Source organism: Entelurus aequoreus, linkage group LG04 (assembly GCF_033978785.1).
Source record: "Entelurus aequoreus isolate RoL-2023_Sb linkage group LG04, RoL_Eaeq_v1.1, whole genome shotgun sequence".
NCBI classification, from domain to species: domain Eukaryota; kingdom Metazoa; phylum Chordata; class Actinopteri; order Syngnathiformes; family Syngnathidae; genus Entelurus; species Entelurus aequoreus.
Window position 1 is genome coordinate 89392135 of NC_084734.1, and position 15966 is coordinate 89408100.

Consider the following 15966-nt stretch of genomic DNA (forward strand, 5'->3'; position numbering starts at 1 on the left):
ATCATCAGAGAAATGGACATCGAAACAGTGTAGGACTGACTTGGTAGGATATGTACAGCAAGTAGTGGACATAGTGAGAGAGATCAGAAAGCATAAGAATAAGTATCTACATTTGATTATTTACATTTGATTATTTACAATCCGGGGAGGTGGGATGTGGAAGGGGGAGGGTCTTAGTTTAGGGTTGAAGTTGCCTGGAGGTGTTCTTTTAGTGCGGTTTTGAAGGAGGATAGAGATGCCCTTTCTTTTACACCTGTTGGGAGTGCATTCCACATTGATGTGGCATAGAAGGAGAATGAGTTAAGACCTTTTTTAGATCGGAATCTGGGTTTAACGTGGTTAGTGGAGCTCCCCCTGGTGTTGTGGTTATGGTGGTCATTTACGTTAAGGAAGTAGTTTGACATGTACTTCGGTATCAGGGAGGTGTAGCGGATTTTATAGACTAGGCTCAGTGCAAGTTGTTTAACTCTGTCCTCCACCTTGAGCCAGCCCACTTTGGAGAAGTGGGTAGGAGTGAGGTGGGATCTGGGGTGGAGGTCTAGAAGTTACCTGACTAGCTTGTTCTGGGATGTTTGGAGTCTAGATTTGAGGGTTTTGGAGGTGCTAGGGTACCAGGAGGTGCATGCGTAATCGAAAAAGTGTTGAACGAGAGTTCCCGCTAGAATCCTTGTGGTGCTTTTGTTGACCAGAGAGGAGATTCTATAGAGAAATCTCATTCATTGGTTGACCTTTTTGATTACCTTGGTTGCCATTTTATCACAGGAAAGGTTAGCCTCTAGAATGGAACCTAGGTAGGTGACCTCATCTTTCCTGGTGATAACAATGTCACCCACTTTTATAGTAAAGTCACTGACTTTCTTAAGGTTGATGTGGGACCCAAATGGATGTAAATCTCCAGATGTATGCAGATGACACGTTATTTATACTTGGGGAAAGGACGCTGAAACGGTTGCCAGAAAACTTCCAGCAGCTATGGAGAAGGTGGCAAGATGGCTACATGACTCTTGTCTTACATTAAACATTAAGAAAACTGCAACAATGTATTTTGTAAACAAATATAAAATGTCATCCTTTCCAAATATAACGGTTAATAAGGAAATAATACAAAATGTTAGTGAATATCGTTACCTGGGTGTCATTTTAGAGCCAACACTTGGCTTTAAAAAACATATCAAACAGATGTGCCAGAGTCTTAAATACAACATAAAAAGGTTCAAATGTATCAGGAATTCATTAACACTGGAGGCAGCTCAAACTTATTTTAATACAATGATTATGTCTCGTTTTTATTATTGTATAACATGTTGGTCGCAGGCAAGCAAAATGACACTGAGGCCATTGGAAACTTTGCACAAACAATCCCTCAAAATCCTTGACCGAAAACCACAACACCACCATCACTGTTTAGTTCTCCAAAAATATAGATTGTTAAATTTAGCTAACATTCAAAGATTAGCATCAATACGAATGGCCCATCGAATCCTAAGTAACACCGCACCAGCGCCACTTAAGCACTTTGTCCAGTTTACATCTGCTGTGACAACTAGAAACACACGAGCCTCCACCAGGGGGCAGTGTAGCGTACCCAGATGTAAAACCTCTTTTGCACAATCAGCCTTTTCATATAAAGCCATAAAGGAATGGAAGGACCTCACAACAAACTTGAAAAGTCTAACAGATGACTCTTCATTCACAATTGAAGTTAAAAAGCGGCTTTGGAGCAATCAAAGCTGCTCACACGGTCACTAAGGTGGCCACTATGTTTGACACATCAACCTAATGTGTATTATATTTATCCATGAGAGCATTTTTATTGTAAATTGTGAGGTGTGTGTGTTAAAATCATGGTTGTTTTTACAAATGATGACAGATGTGAACAAAAGCATGTATTGTCTTTGTGTGATGATGTAAATGAGGTGTGCTTGTATTGTATATTAAGCAGGCCTGGCCCTAACCAATCTGGCGCCCTAGGCAAGATTTTACACCCCCCCCCCCCACCCCCCACATCGGCAGTGAAGTGTATATACTCACAAGAAACCGAATAGCTTTGTCTTTGACCTTTTTTTTTACTTAAAGAAAGCAAATTAACATATTATATGAGAATGTTATGTTATGATTATCTTTAACCGAATCACAGCAGTGCTCAAATTAAAAAACAGCATTCCCTCTCATGTGATATTGCGTAATTAACATTAATGATGTGCACTTTAACAACTAGGCTTACAACTATACCTAATATATAAAGGGGTGGAAAAGTGACTATTACCTGCAGGGCAAACATTAGCTAACCAGAAGGCAATAACAATGTAAACAAAAAACACCTGCTTAAAAGATCTAATACAAATGTCCCTGAGGAATGTAAGGTGGGAGTACTGTAATTACCTAACGTTACATTATCATTTTCGGTAACAATTTAGCCCCCTCCACAATATTAACCCGACGTTAAAACAGAACTAGCTATTTATTGATTAGCAATTGCCGAATTATGTAACATTAGCTTAATGCTAAAAAGCCAGGTTACTATCACATTCTGTAACAGACAAATAATTTCATGTAGGCTAACGTTACATACCTGCTACCTCTGGCTTTTTCTCGTTTCTCCTCTTCTTTTCTCTTTTTTCTTCCCTGGGCACCTGACAGTTTTGGCCGTTTTGACATCTTGTGTTGATTTTTTGATGTGGTAAGAGTCATGATACGGGAAGGGAGGGGGTGCACCGTACGGGGGAAAGGGGTGGGGAGGGGGGGGCGTAATGTTGTAACAAATAATATTTTTATTAAATAAGCTTTACTTTGCATTTTAATTAACGTGGGATTATTTTTTGTATTTAGAAATAATAGTACCAACTTGTTTTTTTTTCTTCTCTCCAACATTTGTGGCACTGGCGTGGCGCCCCCTGATGGACGGCGCCCTTAGCATTTGCCTATACGGCCTATGCCACGGGCCGGCCCTGATATTAAGTATGTGTCCATGAAAGGGCATTTTATGACTTTTCTTAATTTAAAAACATGCTATAGTATGTTTTTATTGTCATAATTTTATTGCATGATTTTTGTATCCCTTTAATTTAGGTAGCCAGGGACTGCAGATGGAAATGAGCTATTTAGCTATAATTTGGTACAGAACATATCTGTCTTTGAACTGAATGTTTCTGTGCATTGTCCCTTCAAATAAAGACTAAACCAAACCAAATAGGATGGATTCCGTTTCACCCAAGTGTATGGATAGCAGCACTTTGTGAAACTTCTATTGTTTTTTGAAATGTGCTATGTAAATAAAGTGGATTGGATTACATGTCATGACCTGAATATTGCAATCTTCCAGGAATGTAGGCTTGCACAACTTCTCTGTTTGTCTTGTCTTTAATGCACAACGCAACCACACAACGAACACCAGTGTGCGTCTCCTCTGTTTTCCCGGCAATGCTCGCCACTTCACTAAACGTCACTTCCCTGTTCCTCCCCCTAGCCAAAGCCATTAAACAAAACCGCAAAGCCAGCCGCTACATAATTAGCCAAATATCATTGACTTTGTTATTATAAGAGCCACCCTAATGCAAACCCCCCCAATAGAATAGAATTGTGCTAAGGGCGCCAATTCAATTTGGCCTCGGGGGGGCCTGAGTTCAGTAAAGGTGAAGGTGTAATCACCTGCCTCTGTTGATGTTGGCATAAACACTTCCATCCTGTCCGAGCTTAATACTTGGACGAGGGCGCTCTGAAAACTTGACTTGGTCGTACTCCACCTCCGCCTCTTGTCTGGCTTTTATCTGCTTCTGCGGCTGTGTCATGATCCTGACGTCGGCGTACGTCAAATCCTGTTCATCTACTTATCAAAGACAAAAAAGGGCAAATATGAAATACTGTAGCGGGAAAAAGGCTTGAAAAAAATGATTTTGTACCTTCACGTGTGTCCCTTCGCTTTTTCTTCAGAGACAAGACAATCGCCACGGAAACCACGAGGAGGAGGAAGAGTGCTGAGAGGACGCCGCCCATTATAAGCAGAAAGTTCTTACTTTGAGGGGCACTCATTCCTTTGATGTGCTCATCGCACAAACTTCTTTCGGTTTCAGGCAACCACCCAGATATGCGAGTCCCATTTGAGGTGCAGTTGATGAAAACTAGACACAAACAGAAGGAGCATTAGCGTATTACCCAGCAGGCCCAAGACGTTGATACAACGTTGATTTTACATGCGTGTTCTTTAAAACTGACTTTGAAACAACATTGCAAAATAGTTATATTTGTTAACTAAAACATAGTTGACGTCTAACACTGGATCCACGTTGTTGGTTGGGAAATGACCAAAATTCAATGGTCTAATCAACCTTACATTGAATAAACGTCGTCAAAAATTAAGTTGTTTCAAAGTTGTGTTTGTGTTGTATGGTTTTGGTTGGTAAATGACCAAAATTCAATGGTCAAATCAAAGTCACAACCCAACATTGATCAAACGTTGTCAAGAAGCATATTGTTTCAACGTTGTATTTGTGTTGTAGAATGTTGGTCGGGAAATGACCAAAATTCAATGGTCAAATCAAAGTCACAACCCAACATTGATTAAACGTCATCAAAAAGTATGTTGTTTCGATGTTGTGTTTGTGTTGTAGAAATTTGGTTGGGAAATGACCAAAATTCAAAGGTCAAATAAACATCAGAACCCAACATTGATTATGGGTTGTCAAAAAGTAAGTTGTTTCAACGTTGTATTTGTGCTGTAGAATTTTGGTTGGTAAATGACCAAAATTCAATGGTCAAATCAACCTTTCAACCTGACATTGATTATACGTCGTCAAAAAGTATGTTGTTTCAACGTTGTATTTATGTTGTAGAATTTTGGTTGGTAAATGACCAAAATTCAATGGTCATATCAAAGTCACAACCCAACACTTATTAAACGTTGTCACGAAGCATGTTGTTTCAACGTCGTATTCTTGTTGTAGAATTTTGGTTGGGAAATGACCAAAATTCAATGGTCAAATCAAAGTCACAACCCAACATTGATCATACGTCGTCAAAATGCACGTTGTTTCAACGTCATGTTTGAGTTGCTCAACGTCAGGACCTAATTGAATGGTCAAATCAAAGTCACAACCCAACATTGATTAAACGTTGTCAAAAAATATGTTGTTTCAACGTCATATTTTTCTTGTAGAATTTTGGTCGGGAAATGACCAAAATTCAATGGTCAAATCAACCTTTCAATCTGACATTGAAGAAACGTTGTCAAAAAGTATATTGTTTCAATGTTGTATTTGTGTTGTAGAATATTGGTTGGGAAATGACCAAAATCCAATGGTCAAAACAAAGTCACAACCCAACATTGATTAAACGTTGTCAAGAAGCATGTTGTTTCAACGTCGTATTTTTGTTGTAGAATATTGGTCAGGAAATGACCAAAATTCAATGGTCAAATCAACCTTTCAACCTGACATTGATTAAACGTAGTCAAAAAGTATGTTGTTTCAACGTTGTATTTGTGTTGTAGAATTTTACTTGGGAAATGACCAAAATTCAATGTCAAATCAACATCAGAACCCAACATTGATTATAAGTCGTCAAAAAGTATGTTGTTTCAACGTCGTATTTTTGTTGTAGAATTTTGTTTGGGAAATGACCAAAATTCAATGGTATAATCAACGTCACAACCCAACATTAATTAAAAATTGTTAAGAAGCATATTGTTTCAACGTCGTATTTTTGTTTTAGAATTTTACTTGGGAAATGACCAAAATTCAATGGTCAAATCAACCTTTCAACCTGACATTGAAGAAACGTTGTCAAGAAGCATGTTGTTTCAACGTTGTATATGTGTTGTAGAATATTGGTTGGGAAATGACCAGAATTCAATGGTCAAATTAACCTTTCAATCCGACATTGATTATGAGTCGTCAAAAAGCATGTTGTTTCAACGTTATGTTTGAGTTGCTCAACGTCAGGACCTAATTCAATGGTCAAATCAAAGTCACAACCCAACATTGATTGAACGTTGTCAAAAAGTATGTTGTTTCAACGTCATATTTTTCTTGTAGAATTTTGGTTTGGAAATGACCAAAATTCAATGGTCAAATCAACCTTTCAACTTGACATTGAAGAAACGTTGTCAAAAAGTATGTTGTTTCAACATTGTATTTGTTTTGTAAAATTTTGGTTGAGAAATTACCTAAATTCAATGGTCAAATCAACGTCAGGACCCAACATTGATTAAACATCGTCAAAAAGTATGTTGTTTCAAAGTTGTATTTGTGTTGTAGAATTTTGGTTGGGAAATGACCAGAATTAAATCTCAGTCAAATCATGGTCAGAAACCAACATTGATTAAACGTAGTCAAGAAGTATGTTGTTTCAATGTTATGTTTGAGTTGTTCAACGTCAGGACCTCTTTCAACAAGTTGTCAACGTTGTTTCAATGACTTGTGCCTGCTGAGTAGTCAGCGTATTTAGCATCACTTAGATTTCTCTCACCACAAGTCCATATCCACTTTTCTTCCGAGAAATGACTGACATTATTTCCCACATCGCATCTCAGCTGTCCTGACTGGTGCTGCTTCAGGGTGACGTTTGCTTGAAACCTTCCAGAGAGTTCAGCGACCTGCAGTGGTTTTTTGGCGAGAGTCCATTCGTACCGAGGATTGTCCCCTCCTTCAGCGGAGCAAGACACCTGCTGCTCTCCCTGGGATAGACACTTGGATGCCATCTGGACGGAAGTGACAGCAGCTGCGAGAAACAAGGAGAACTTTGAACAAAACGTCATCGAGTGGGTTTTAAGTCTGATGGTCCCCTCCTGACCAAGGCCAGATTTACTATCCTGTGGTGTGAGGTTTGAAAAATTATATCATCTTGTAAATGCTGGTTCAACATTTGCACAGGAAAAAAGTCATGTGGAGCAGAGGTTAATTGGTTAATGTGAAGAATATCTAGAAACACAAAGAATGTTAATTGAAAAACAAAACCTTATTCATATTGTGTCAAAAGCCAAAAAAAACTGTTTGATTTCCAACATTACATATAACAACAATTAAATTCACCAGTCAGCAGAAATAAAAAATATATATATATTTTTTTATCCTTACACACCGGAACCAGAAGTTGCAATTTGAAATATGAGACCGTGGACTGACCTGGAGAAAGAAAACAGTGTGGTTTGGTATCATGCCATGGGGAACAACAAATATCTTGAGCAGCAACAATGCAAAGGTCAAAGTGTCAGGTTCAAACACTGATGACATCTATTAAACAAGACAAGAAGCAAGGAATTAAACAGAGACAGAATTCAATTTAGCTCAATTGAGGAGAAACGCGTAGACCTGTACCCTTGCACAGTGTCCCACCACGCTCTGACGAAAGATTGTACGCCTCCTCTTTTATTTGGACTTTCCCTGATTATGTGGCAACAGCTGTTTCTAAGGGAGGGGGGTCGTAAACAGCCGTCGCCTTTGGTTACAAAACAGTTCAAAGAAAAGGTGCCTGGAGGGGGGATCAGGTCCTGCTTCCACTCCGCTTTGTAGATCTCGGGTCAAGACAAAATCTTCCTGTGGATTACAATACATCAAAGAAACCGACGCCTTCATGTCGCTTCCCATCGTACAGAGTGGAGTTTTACAAGCTTTTTGATTGGTAAGATCAAAGACAGCATTTGTCCTCTTGCCGGGAACTCATTTGAACACAAAGTTTTGTGATAACTTGGATACAATTATTCTGACACAAAGTAAACTATATTTCAAAAGCAACCACAAAGGTGCCTACACTGTGTACGGTAGGAAGGGGATTTATATGGCAATATTCGTTCCTTGTTTACCCAACACATGAAACATGACAAATTGTGAGGTTGGAGCCACATAGCAGTAGAGTGTTGTATATCTTCAAATGTGTTTTGTGGCAATTCCAACTTTGACCACAGCGTCAGTTGCTATGTAGAGTGACGCTTTCCGCCATTTTCAGCAGACTGCATTGCAAAATGATGACCTTTACCTCAGGAGAAAAGTTGCCAGATAAGTCTTAGAGGTCCCACAAAAGTGTACTAGAAGTGTGTTGTAAAAAAAAATGTAGCATTGGTGTAGAGATGTAGTGCTTTTAGTAAGGAACACTGTTAGAATAATTTTATTTAAGTTATCACAAAAACTTTGTGTTGAAATGAGTTCCCAGCGAGAAGCTGTCTTTGAAACCTACCAAGAAGAAGGCTTGCAAAACTCCACTGGGTAAGGCAGAGGTGTCCAAAGTGCGGCCCGGGGGCCATTTGCGGCCCGCTGGTCATTTTTTAACGGTCCCTCCGCTCATTTTAAAATACGATTAAAAAAATTAAAAACATAAAAAGTGGTATAAAAGAGCAAACAGGTGAAATGTAACAAGAAAATGTTGCAATGTTTACTGTAATAACACAAAGCTGCCATGCAGGCTGTTTCTTTCTTTAAAAAATAATGAATCAAAATCAATGTTATTATGAATTATTGACCTATGCAAGGCTCCAATTACGTCACATTAAATATTGCACTTTGAGATATTTTTTGGGAAAATGTTGCATTTTTTTGTGTTTGCCATATAAAAAATTGAGCTGTTTTTTGTTTGTTTTTTAAAGAAGGGCCTAAAACGAACAAACAAAACATAAACAACAATAAAACTTATAATTGACGGATAGATCTGAAGTTGATCTCAAGGTTATTGTGTTAAAAGTAAACAGTAAAAAAAATGTATAATTTATTTTGTAACACTTTGAGTAGGACCCTTTTGTGTGATTTGTTTTTAAGTGTCATCGCTCAAAAAATAATAATGAATTAAAATCAATGGTGTTATGAGTTGTTGACCTTTTGAAGGCTCCAATTATTATATAATCTCAAATATTCCACTTAAAAATTTTATTGGGTGAAAATATTGTATATTTTGTGTTGTTTCCATAAAACAGGGTTTTCTTTGACAACAAGAGCATACAACTTAAATGTTTAAAAACGTTATATTGACAGATAGACCTAATGTTGATCTAGGGATAATAATACTGAATAATAATAAAAATAATAATACTGAATAGTGACACATTTTTAATATTTTTTTTCACCAAAACCCTTTGGGGTCCCTGAGATCAAGCCTGAGTGGAGGCCTAAATGTATATTTTTTTATACATATATTGTATTGGTTTTTAAAATAAAAAAATATCAAAATGGCCCCCGCTTGCTTTGATTTTTCAGTGTGCGGCCCTCAGTGGAAAAAGTTTGGACACCCCTGGTGTAAGGGGAAACAACATGGAGGGGGTTCTGTTTCTTTCATGTATTGTAATCAACAGAAAGATATTGTTTTAACCCAAGATATTGTTTTGACCCAAGGACTACAAAGCGGAGAGAAGGCAGGATCTGCTCAAATTCCAGACGATCTCTTTTTGAACCTCCTTTTTCAACTGTTTTACGAACCTCTTTTTGAACTCTTTTGCGACCTTTTCTGTGAACTGTTGTAATCAAAGGCGATGGCTGTTTACGACCCCCCTCCCTTAGAAGCAGCTGCTGCCATGTGATCAGAGAAAGTCCAAATAAAAGAGGAGGAGTACAATCTTTCGCCAGATCGTGCTGAGACACTGTTCAAGTGCACAGTGTCCATGCGTCTCTCCTCAAATTGAGCCAAATTTAATTCTGTCTCTGTTTAATTCTTTGCTTCTTGTCTTGTTTAATAGATGTCATCAGTGTTTGAACCTGACAAACACGTCATTGTGTGTATGCTGTATATCCTTTGAATGCAGATGAGCTGTTTGTCTATAAGCCTGCCTCCAACACGGTGTGCTTCCAAGACGTGAGCAAGAAGAGGAAACATACGCTTATTGCTAGCGATGAAGAGCATGAAAAAACACATGGAAAAAAATAAAAAATGTAACGTCCTACAATACATCGTATATGGCTGATTTAAAGGGGAATTGCACTTTTTTTGGGAAATTTGCTTCAATCATTATGAGAGGCAAAAACACACAGTTTTTTTGTTTTTTTTAGGATTTTAAAGAGGATAAAAAAGGCTTAAAAGATGCAGCTAATGAATGATCTATGGCCCCCGGAATGATATTTGAGTAGTATTAGAAGCGCTTTGCATAGTAGAGTTTTAACTAGCACTTACAGATGTAGCGACCAACTGTAGTTACTGACAGTGGTTTCCTGAAGTGTTCCTGAGCCCATGTGGTGATACCCTTTACTGATGTCGCTTTTTGATGCAGTACCACCTGAGGGATCGAAGGTCCGTAATATCATCACTTACGTGCAGTGAGTTCTCCAGATCCTCTGAACCTTTTGATGATATTACGGAGCGTAGATGGTGAAATCCCTAAATTCCTTGCAATAGCTGCTTGAGAAATGTTGTTCTTAAACTGTTCAACAATTTGCTCACGCATTTGTTACTAGATTTTATAGTAATAATTGATTTTATTTGTAAAAAGCACTTTCCATTGAGTAAACAAGCTCAAAGTGCTACAGTGTATTAAAAAATAAAAAATAAAAAGATAATAAAAATTTTAAAAAATAAAAACTAGTACAGCCTAATAGCTAGAACTAGTATGCATATATCTATAAATTATTTATTCTATTTGTTCTATTTGTTGACAAAGTGGTGACCCTCGCCCCCTCCTTGTTTGTGAATGACTGAGCATTTCATGGAATCTACTTTTATACCCAATCATGGCACCCACCTGTTCCCAATTAGCCTGTTCACCTGTGGGATGTTCCAAATAAGTGTTTGATGAGCATTCCTCAACTTTATCACTCTTTTTTGCCACTTGTGCCAGCTTTTTTGAAACATGTTGCAGGCATCAAATTCCAAATGAGCTAATATTTGCAAAAAATAAAGTTTTCCAGTTCGAACATTAAACATTTTTTGCAGTCTATTCAATTGAATATAAGTTGAAATGGATTTGCAAATCATTGTATTCTGTTTTTATTTACCATTTACACAACGTGCCAACTTCACTGCTTTGGGGGTTTTTAAATGATCTATATCTGCTGTACGGATTTACTTTAGAAAAGAGAAGCGTGGGATACTTCTATTGTTGCCTTATTTGTATTTGACTTAAATAAAAGTTCGGGTAGAATTTAATAAACAAAACCAGTATTATTTGAGTTACTATTTAAACGTCCATCCATCCATCCATCCATCCATCCATTTTCTACTGCTTGTCCCGTTCAGGGTCACGGGGGGTGCTGGAGCATCTCAGCTCCATTCGTGTTTATCTATTTTATGGAGGAATGCAGTTATTCATAGAACTGGTACTCAATGTTGTTTAAAAAGCATGAATTTGGAATCGATAATAGTTTCGAATTGAGAATCGATTTTCAATCGAATCGTTACCTCCAAGATTTGAATCGAATGATATCGGATGAAATGGTGTGGTGCCCAAAGACTCACAGCCCGAGTAACATTGTATTTCACTCACGCAAAATCACATTAGTTTTATTTGGTTGATTTGTATTCCATACATATTTTATGTATCGTTTGTATTTGGGATATCCAATGATATCGGACTGCCAATATTATCGGCCGATAAATGCTTTAAAATGTAATATCGGAAATTATCGGTATCGGTTTCAAAATTATCGGTATCGGTTTCAAAAAGTAAAATGTATGACTTTTTAAAAGGCCGCTGTGTACACGGCCGTAGGGAGAAGTACAGAGCGCCAATAAACCTTAAAGGCACTGCCTTTGCGTGCCGGCCCAGTCACATAATATCTACGGCTTTTCACACACACAAGTGAATGCAAGCATACTTGGTCAACAGCCATACAGGTCACACTGAGGGTGGCCGTATAAACAACTTTAACACTGTTACAAATATGCGCCACACTGTGAACCCACACCAAACAAGAATGACAGACACATTTCGGGAGAACATCCGCACCGTAACACAACATAAACACAACAGAACAAATACCCAGAACCCCTTGCAGCACTAACTCTTCCGGGACGCTACAATATACACACCCCGCTACCCCCCACCTCAACCCCGCCCACCTCAACCTCCTCATGCTCTCTCAGGGAGAGCATGTCCCAAATTCCAAGCTGCTGTTTTGAGGCATGTTAAAACAAATAATGCACTTTGTGACTTCAATAATAAATATGGCAGTGCCATGTTGGCATTTTTTTTCCATAACTTGAGTTGATTTATTTTGTAAAACCTTGTTACATTGTTTAATGCATTACAACAAAATTAGGCATAATAATGTGTTCATTCCACCACTGTATATATCGGTATCGCTTGATATCGGAATCGGTAAATAAGAGTTGGACAATATCGGGATATCGGATATCGGCAAAAAAGCCATAATCGGACATCTCTAGTTTGTATTTTCAAATAAACAAAAATCTGGTGTTCTTGAGGACCACAAATTGTAATTATAACCCTAATTTGAGGCAAAAAAAATAGGGCATTTCATCTGGAAAGACTTTGTCTACTGTGTATCCTTGCAATTAAAACAAAACAAATACCAAAATCAAATATGAGTTAAGATATTTACCTTCAACAAACAACTGTAGAGTCCGACTGATGATCAGTTTCCCACCCTCATTAAAAATGGTGAGAGTATATTTGCTGCTATCTCTCCTCTCCAACTTCTTTATCTTCATCAGTCCTTCTTCTGGGGTGAAGCTAAATCGTTTTTCTAATAGATCCACATCACGAATTATTCCCCCTGTCATCAGTATAGTTGTGGTATTCTCCCAGCTATATCTATATAATCCAAGGGCATCGTCCATCAAGCGGAGTAACATTGTCTCTCCCAGCTTTCCGTAACACTGAACACCATCTTTTCTGCCGTCACAAGGCTGTTCTTCAGCTGCAAGAAAAAAAGGAAAGACAAGGAAAAATATTTAACAGCAAATCTACAATAGTCATTCAGACTAATATATCTCTAAAGACACAAACAAATGTAGTCAATGTTGCAATTTAAGCGTGAAAAGTCTGACCGTGACAAACTGTGAGGAGCAACACCAATAGTCCAGCTGTCACTTTCATATCTCTGATCTTCTGCTCAGCTTCTTCACAAATGATGTGCCCAATTTGGCCCATTTGTTCTTAGTATACAGTAGACAGACAGGAACAGGAAGTTCTACTTCTCCTTTTAACAACACAACTTGAAACATTCATTTGTTTTAATATTAGCCAGCTCAAAAGACAACATTCACTCCTATAAAAACCTACTTTTTTCATCCAGTTTTCAACCCCAGGTGTAAATATAGTTCAAATAGGCATGAAATGTACAAATTGAGTTAACAGTGTCATCTAGTGACTAAAGACATACTTGCATTATGGGAAATCCTCAATCTCCAGTATGATGGATTTGCTAGAAGAAAAACTCTATGGACAGAACCAGAGGGGGAAGCAGTGTTTCCCACACATTCATTTATTTGTGGCGGCCCGCCACGAAAGAATTACGTCCGCCACAAATAGATTGTTTTTTTTTTTTTTGTGTCCTGTCCAGCTTCTCAGGTAAATCATATAGTTGATGTAGATGCCCATATAGGCTGTTCACATTTACTTTACAAAAGAGAAGTGTAGGATACTTGTCTTGTTGCCTTATTTGTATTTGACCACTACTGTTTTCTGTTTATTTGTTACTGACTGTGGCAGGACACCTCTGCCTCTGTTTCACTTTATGTTGCTGGTAAATAATATGCTTGTAGTAGTAGGCTAAAGTTAAATGATTTAGTATGCACTAATTAAAGGGGCAGAGCTTTATGAGACATTTTAGCTTTTATATTTTATAAGATATATTTTTTGTAAGAACCACAATTAGTAAATATATTTCAGTGAATAACTTATTATTCAAATCTGTATATAAATATGTACATAAAGTGTTGTAATTATATTGTAAAATGGATGGATGGACGTTCAAAACAAAACTGTTATTATTAATTAGTAAGTATACATTTTTTGAGCCTTTTTAGAGAAATCATGTCATTGTAGTAAATTATGCAAATTACTCGATGATGTCATGGTGACCACGCCCATAGCCACGCCCCCACCGCCACAGATATCTTGGCAGTTTATGGGAAACACTGGGAAGGTTTTAGTTGTTATATCAGGGGCGTGCAAACATTTTCCACCAAGGGCCACATAACAAAAAGTCAAAGTATGGGGGGGGGCCATTTTTGATATTTGTTTTATTTTGTAAAAAAAAAAAAACAATGCTAAAGACAGACACATATTATATACAGACAGATTACATATATTCAAAGACAAAACTTAGTGCCAACTTTGTTCTGTAGGTGGAAAGGTGTGCTATCATTCCTTATTACGGGGGTGTCCAAAGTGCAGCCAGGGGGCCATTTGTGGACCATTTGAGGACCAAAGCTTGAGTTTTGTCGGAAAAAAACAACAGAAAAAATGTAAAAAAAAAAGAAATAAAAGACAATGTAATGACAACAAGCTGGACTTTTTATACTACTAAGTATACAATTTCAAAGTTTATCAATCAATGTTTAGCCCTAAATCACGAGTGTCTCAAAGGGCTGCACAAGCCACGACGACATCCTCGGCTCGGATCCCACATCAGGGCAAGGAAAAACTCAACCCAATGGGATGATGATGAGAAACCTTGGAGGGGACCGCAGATATGGGGATCCCCCCGGTGCGACTGGTGCAATGGACGTCGAGTAGATCTAGCATAATATTGTGAGAGTCCAGTCCATAGTGGATCTAATATAATAGTGAGAGTCCAGTCCATAGTGGATCTAACATAATAGTGAGAGTCCAGTCCATAGTGAATCTAACATAATATTGTGAGAGTCCAGTCCATAGCGGATCTAACATAATATTGTGAGAGTCCAGTCCATAGTGGATGTAACATAATAGTGTGAGAGTCCAGTCCATAGTGGATCTAACATAATAGTGAGAGTCCAGTCCATAGTGGATCTAACATAATAGTGAGAGTCCAGTCCATAGTGGATCTAACATAATAATGTGAGAGTCCAGTCCATAGTGCATCTAACATAATAGTGAGAGTCCAGTCCATAGTGGATGCAACATAATAATGAGAGTCCAGTCCATAGTGGATCTAACATAATAATGTGAGAGTCCAGTCCATAGTGCATCTAACATAATAGTGAGAGTCCAGTCCATAGTGGATCTAACATAATAGTGTGAGAGTCCAGTCCATAGTGGATCTAACATAATAGTGTGAGTCCAGTCCATAGTGGATCTAATATAATAGTGAAAGTCCAGTCCATAGTGGATCTACCATAATAGTGTGAGAGTCCAGTCCATAGTGGATCTAACATAATAGTGTGAGAGTCCAGTCCATAGTGGATCTAACATAATAGTGAGAGTCCAGTCCATAGTGGATCTAACATAATAATGTGAGAGTCCAGTCCATAGTGCATCTAACATAATAGTGAGAGTCCAGTCCATAGTGGATGCAACATAATAATGAGAGTCCAGTCCATAGTGGATCTAACATAATAATGTGAGAGTCCAGTCCATAGTGGATCTAACATAATAGTGAGAGTCCAGTCCATAGTGCATCTAACATAATAGTGAGAGTCCAGTCCATAGTGGATGCAACATAATAATGAGAGTCCAGTCCATAGTGGATCTAACATAATAATGTGAGAGTCCAGTCCATAGTGGATCTAACATAATAGAGAGAGTCCAGTCCATAGTGGATCTAACATAATAATGTGAGAGTCCAGTCCATAGTGCATCTAACATAATAGTGAGAGTCCAGTCCATAGTGGATCTAATATAATAGTGAAAGTCCAGTCCATAGTGGATCTAACATAATAGTGAGAGTCCAGTCCATAGTGGATCTAACATAATAGTGAAAGTCCAGTCCATAGTGGATCTAACATAATAGTGAGAGTCTAGTCCATAGTGGATCTAACATAATATTGTGAGAGTCTAGTCCATAGTGGATCTAAGATAATAGTGAGAGTCCAGTCCATAGTGGATCTAACGTAATAATGTGAGAGTCCAGTCCATAGTGGATCTAACATAATAGTGGGAGAGTCCAGTCCATA

The 15966-nt window shown here is 38.0% G+C and overlaps 1 protein-coding gene across 2 annotated transcripts; it reads right to left on the bottom strand.

Moving 5' to 3' along the window:
• Positions 1–359: 359 nt before the first annotated feature.
• On the bottom strand, positions 360–13033 carry LOC133649152 (uncharacterized). 2 transcript variants are annotated; one of them, XM_062045975.1, is made up of 5 exons: positions 12916–13033; positions 12468–12785; positions 6463–6714; positions 3900–4118; positions 360–3826 (listed from the first exon to the last, which is right to left on the bottom strand). In XM_062045975.1, exons 1-5 carry the CDS (start codon positions 13016–13018, stop codon positions 3645–3647), a joined length of 1074 nt encoding a protein of 357 aa, XP_061901959.1. In that variant the 5' UTR covers positions 13019–13033; the 3' UTR covers positions 360–3644. The 2 variants fall into 2 exon arrangements, with proteins under 2 accessions (XP_061901959.1, XP_061901960.1); XM_062045976.1 differs by having other exon boundaries at positions 366–3823.
• Between the last annotated feature and the right edge of the window lie 2933 nt (positions 13034–15966).

Coding starts and splice junctions, on each gene's coding strand:
- LOC133649152 (XM_062045975.1), bottom strand. CDS start 13,018: ATGGGCCAAATTGGGCACATCATTTGTGAAGAAGCTGAGCAGAAGATC. Junction 12,786..12,915: donor GCTCCTCACAGTTTGTCACG/GTCAGACTTTTC, acceptor TTTTTCTTGCAG/CTGAAGAACAGCCTTGTGAC. Junction 3,827..3,899: donor GCGAAGGGACACACGTGAAG/GTACAAAATCAT, acceptor GTCTTTGATAAG/TAGATGAACAGGATTTGACG.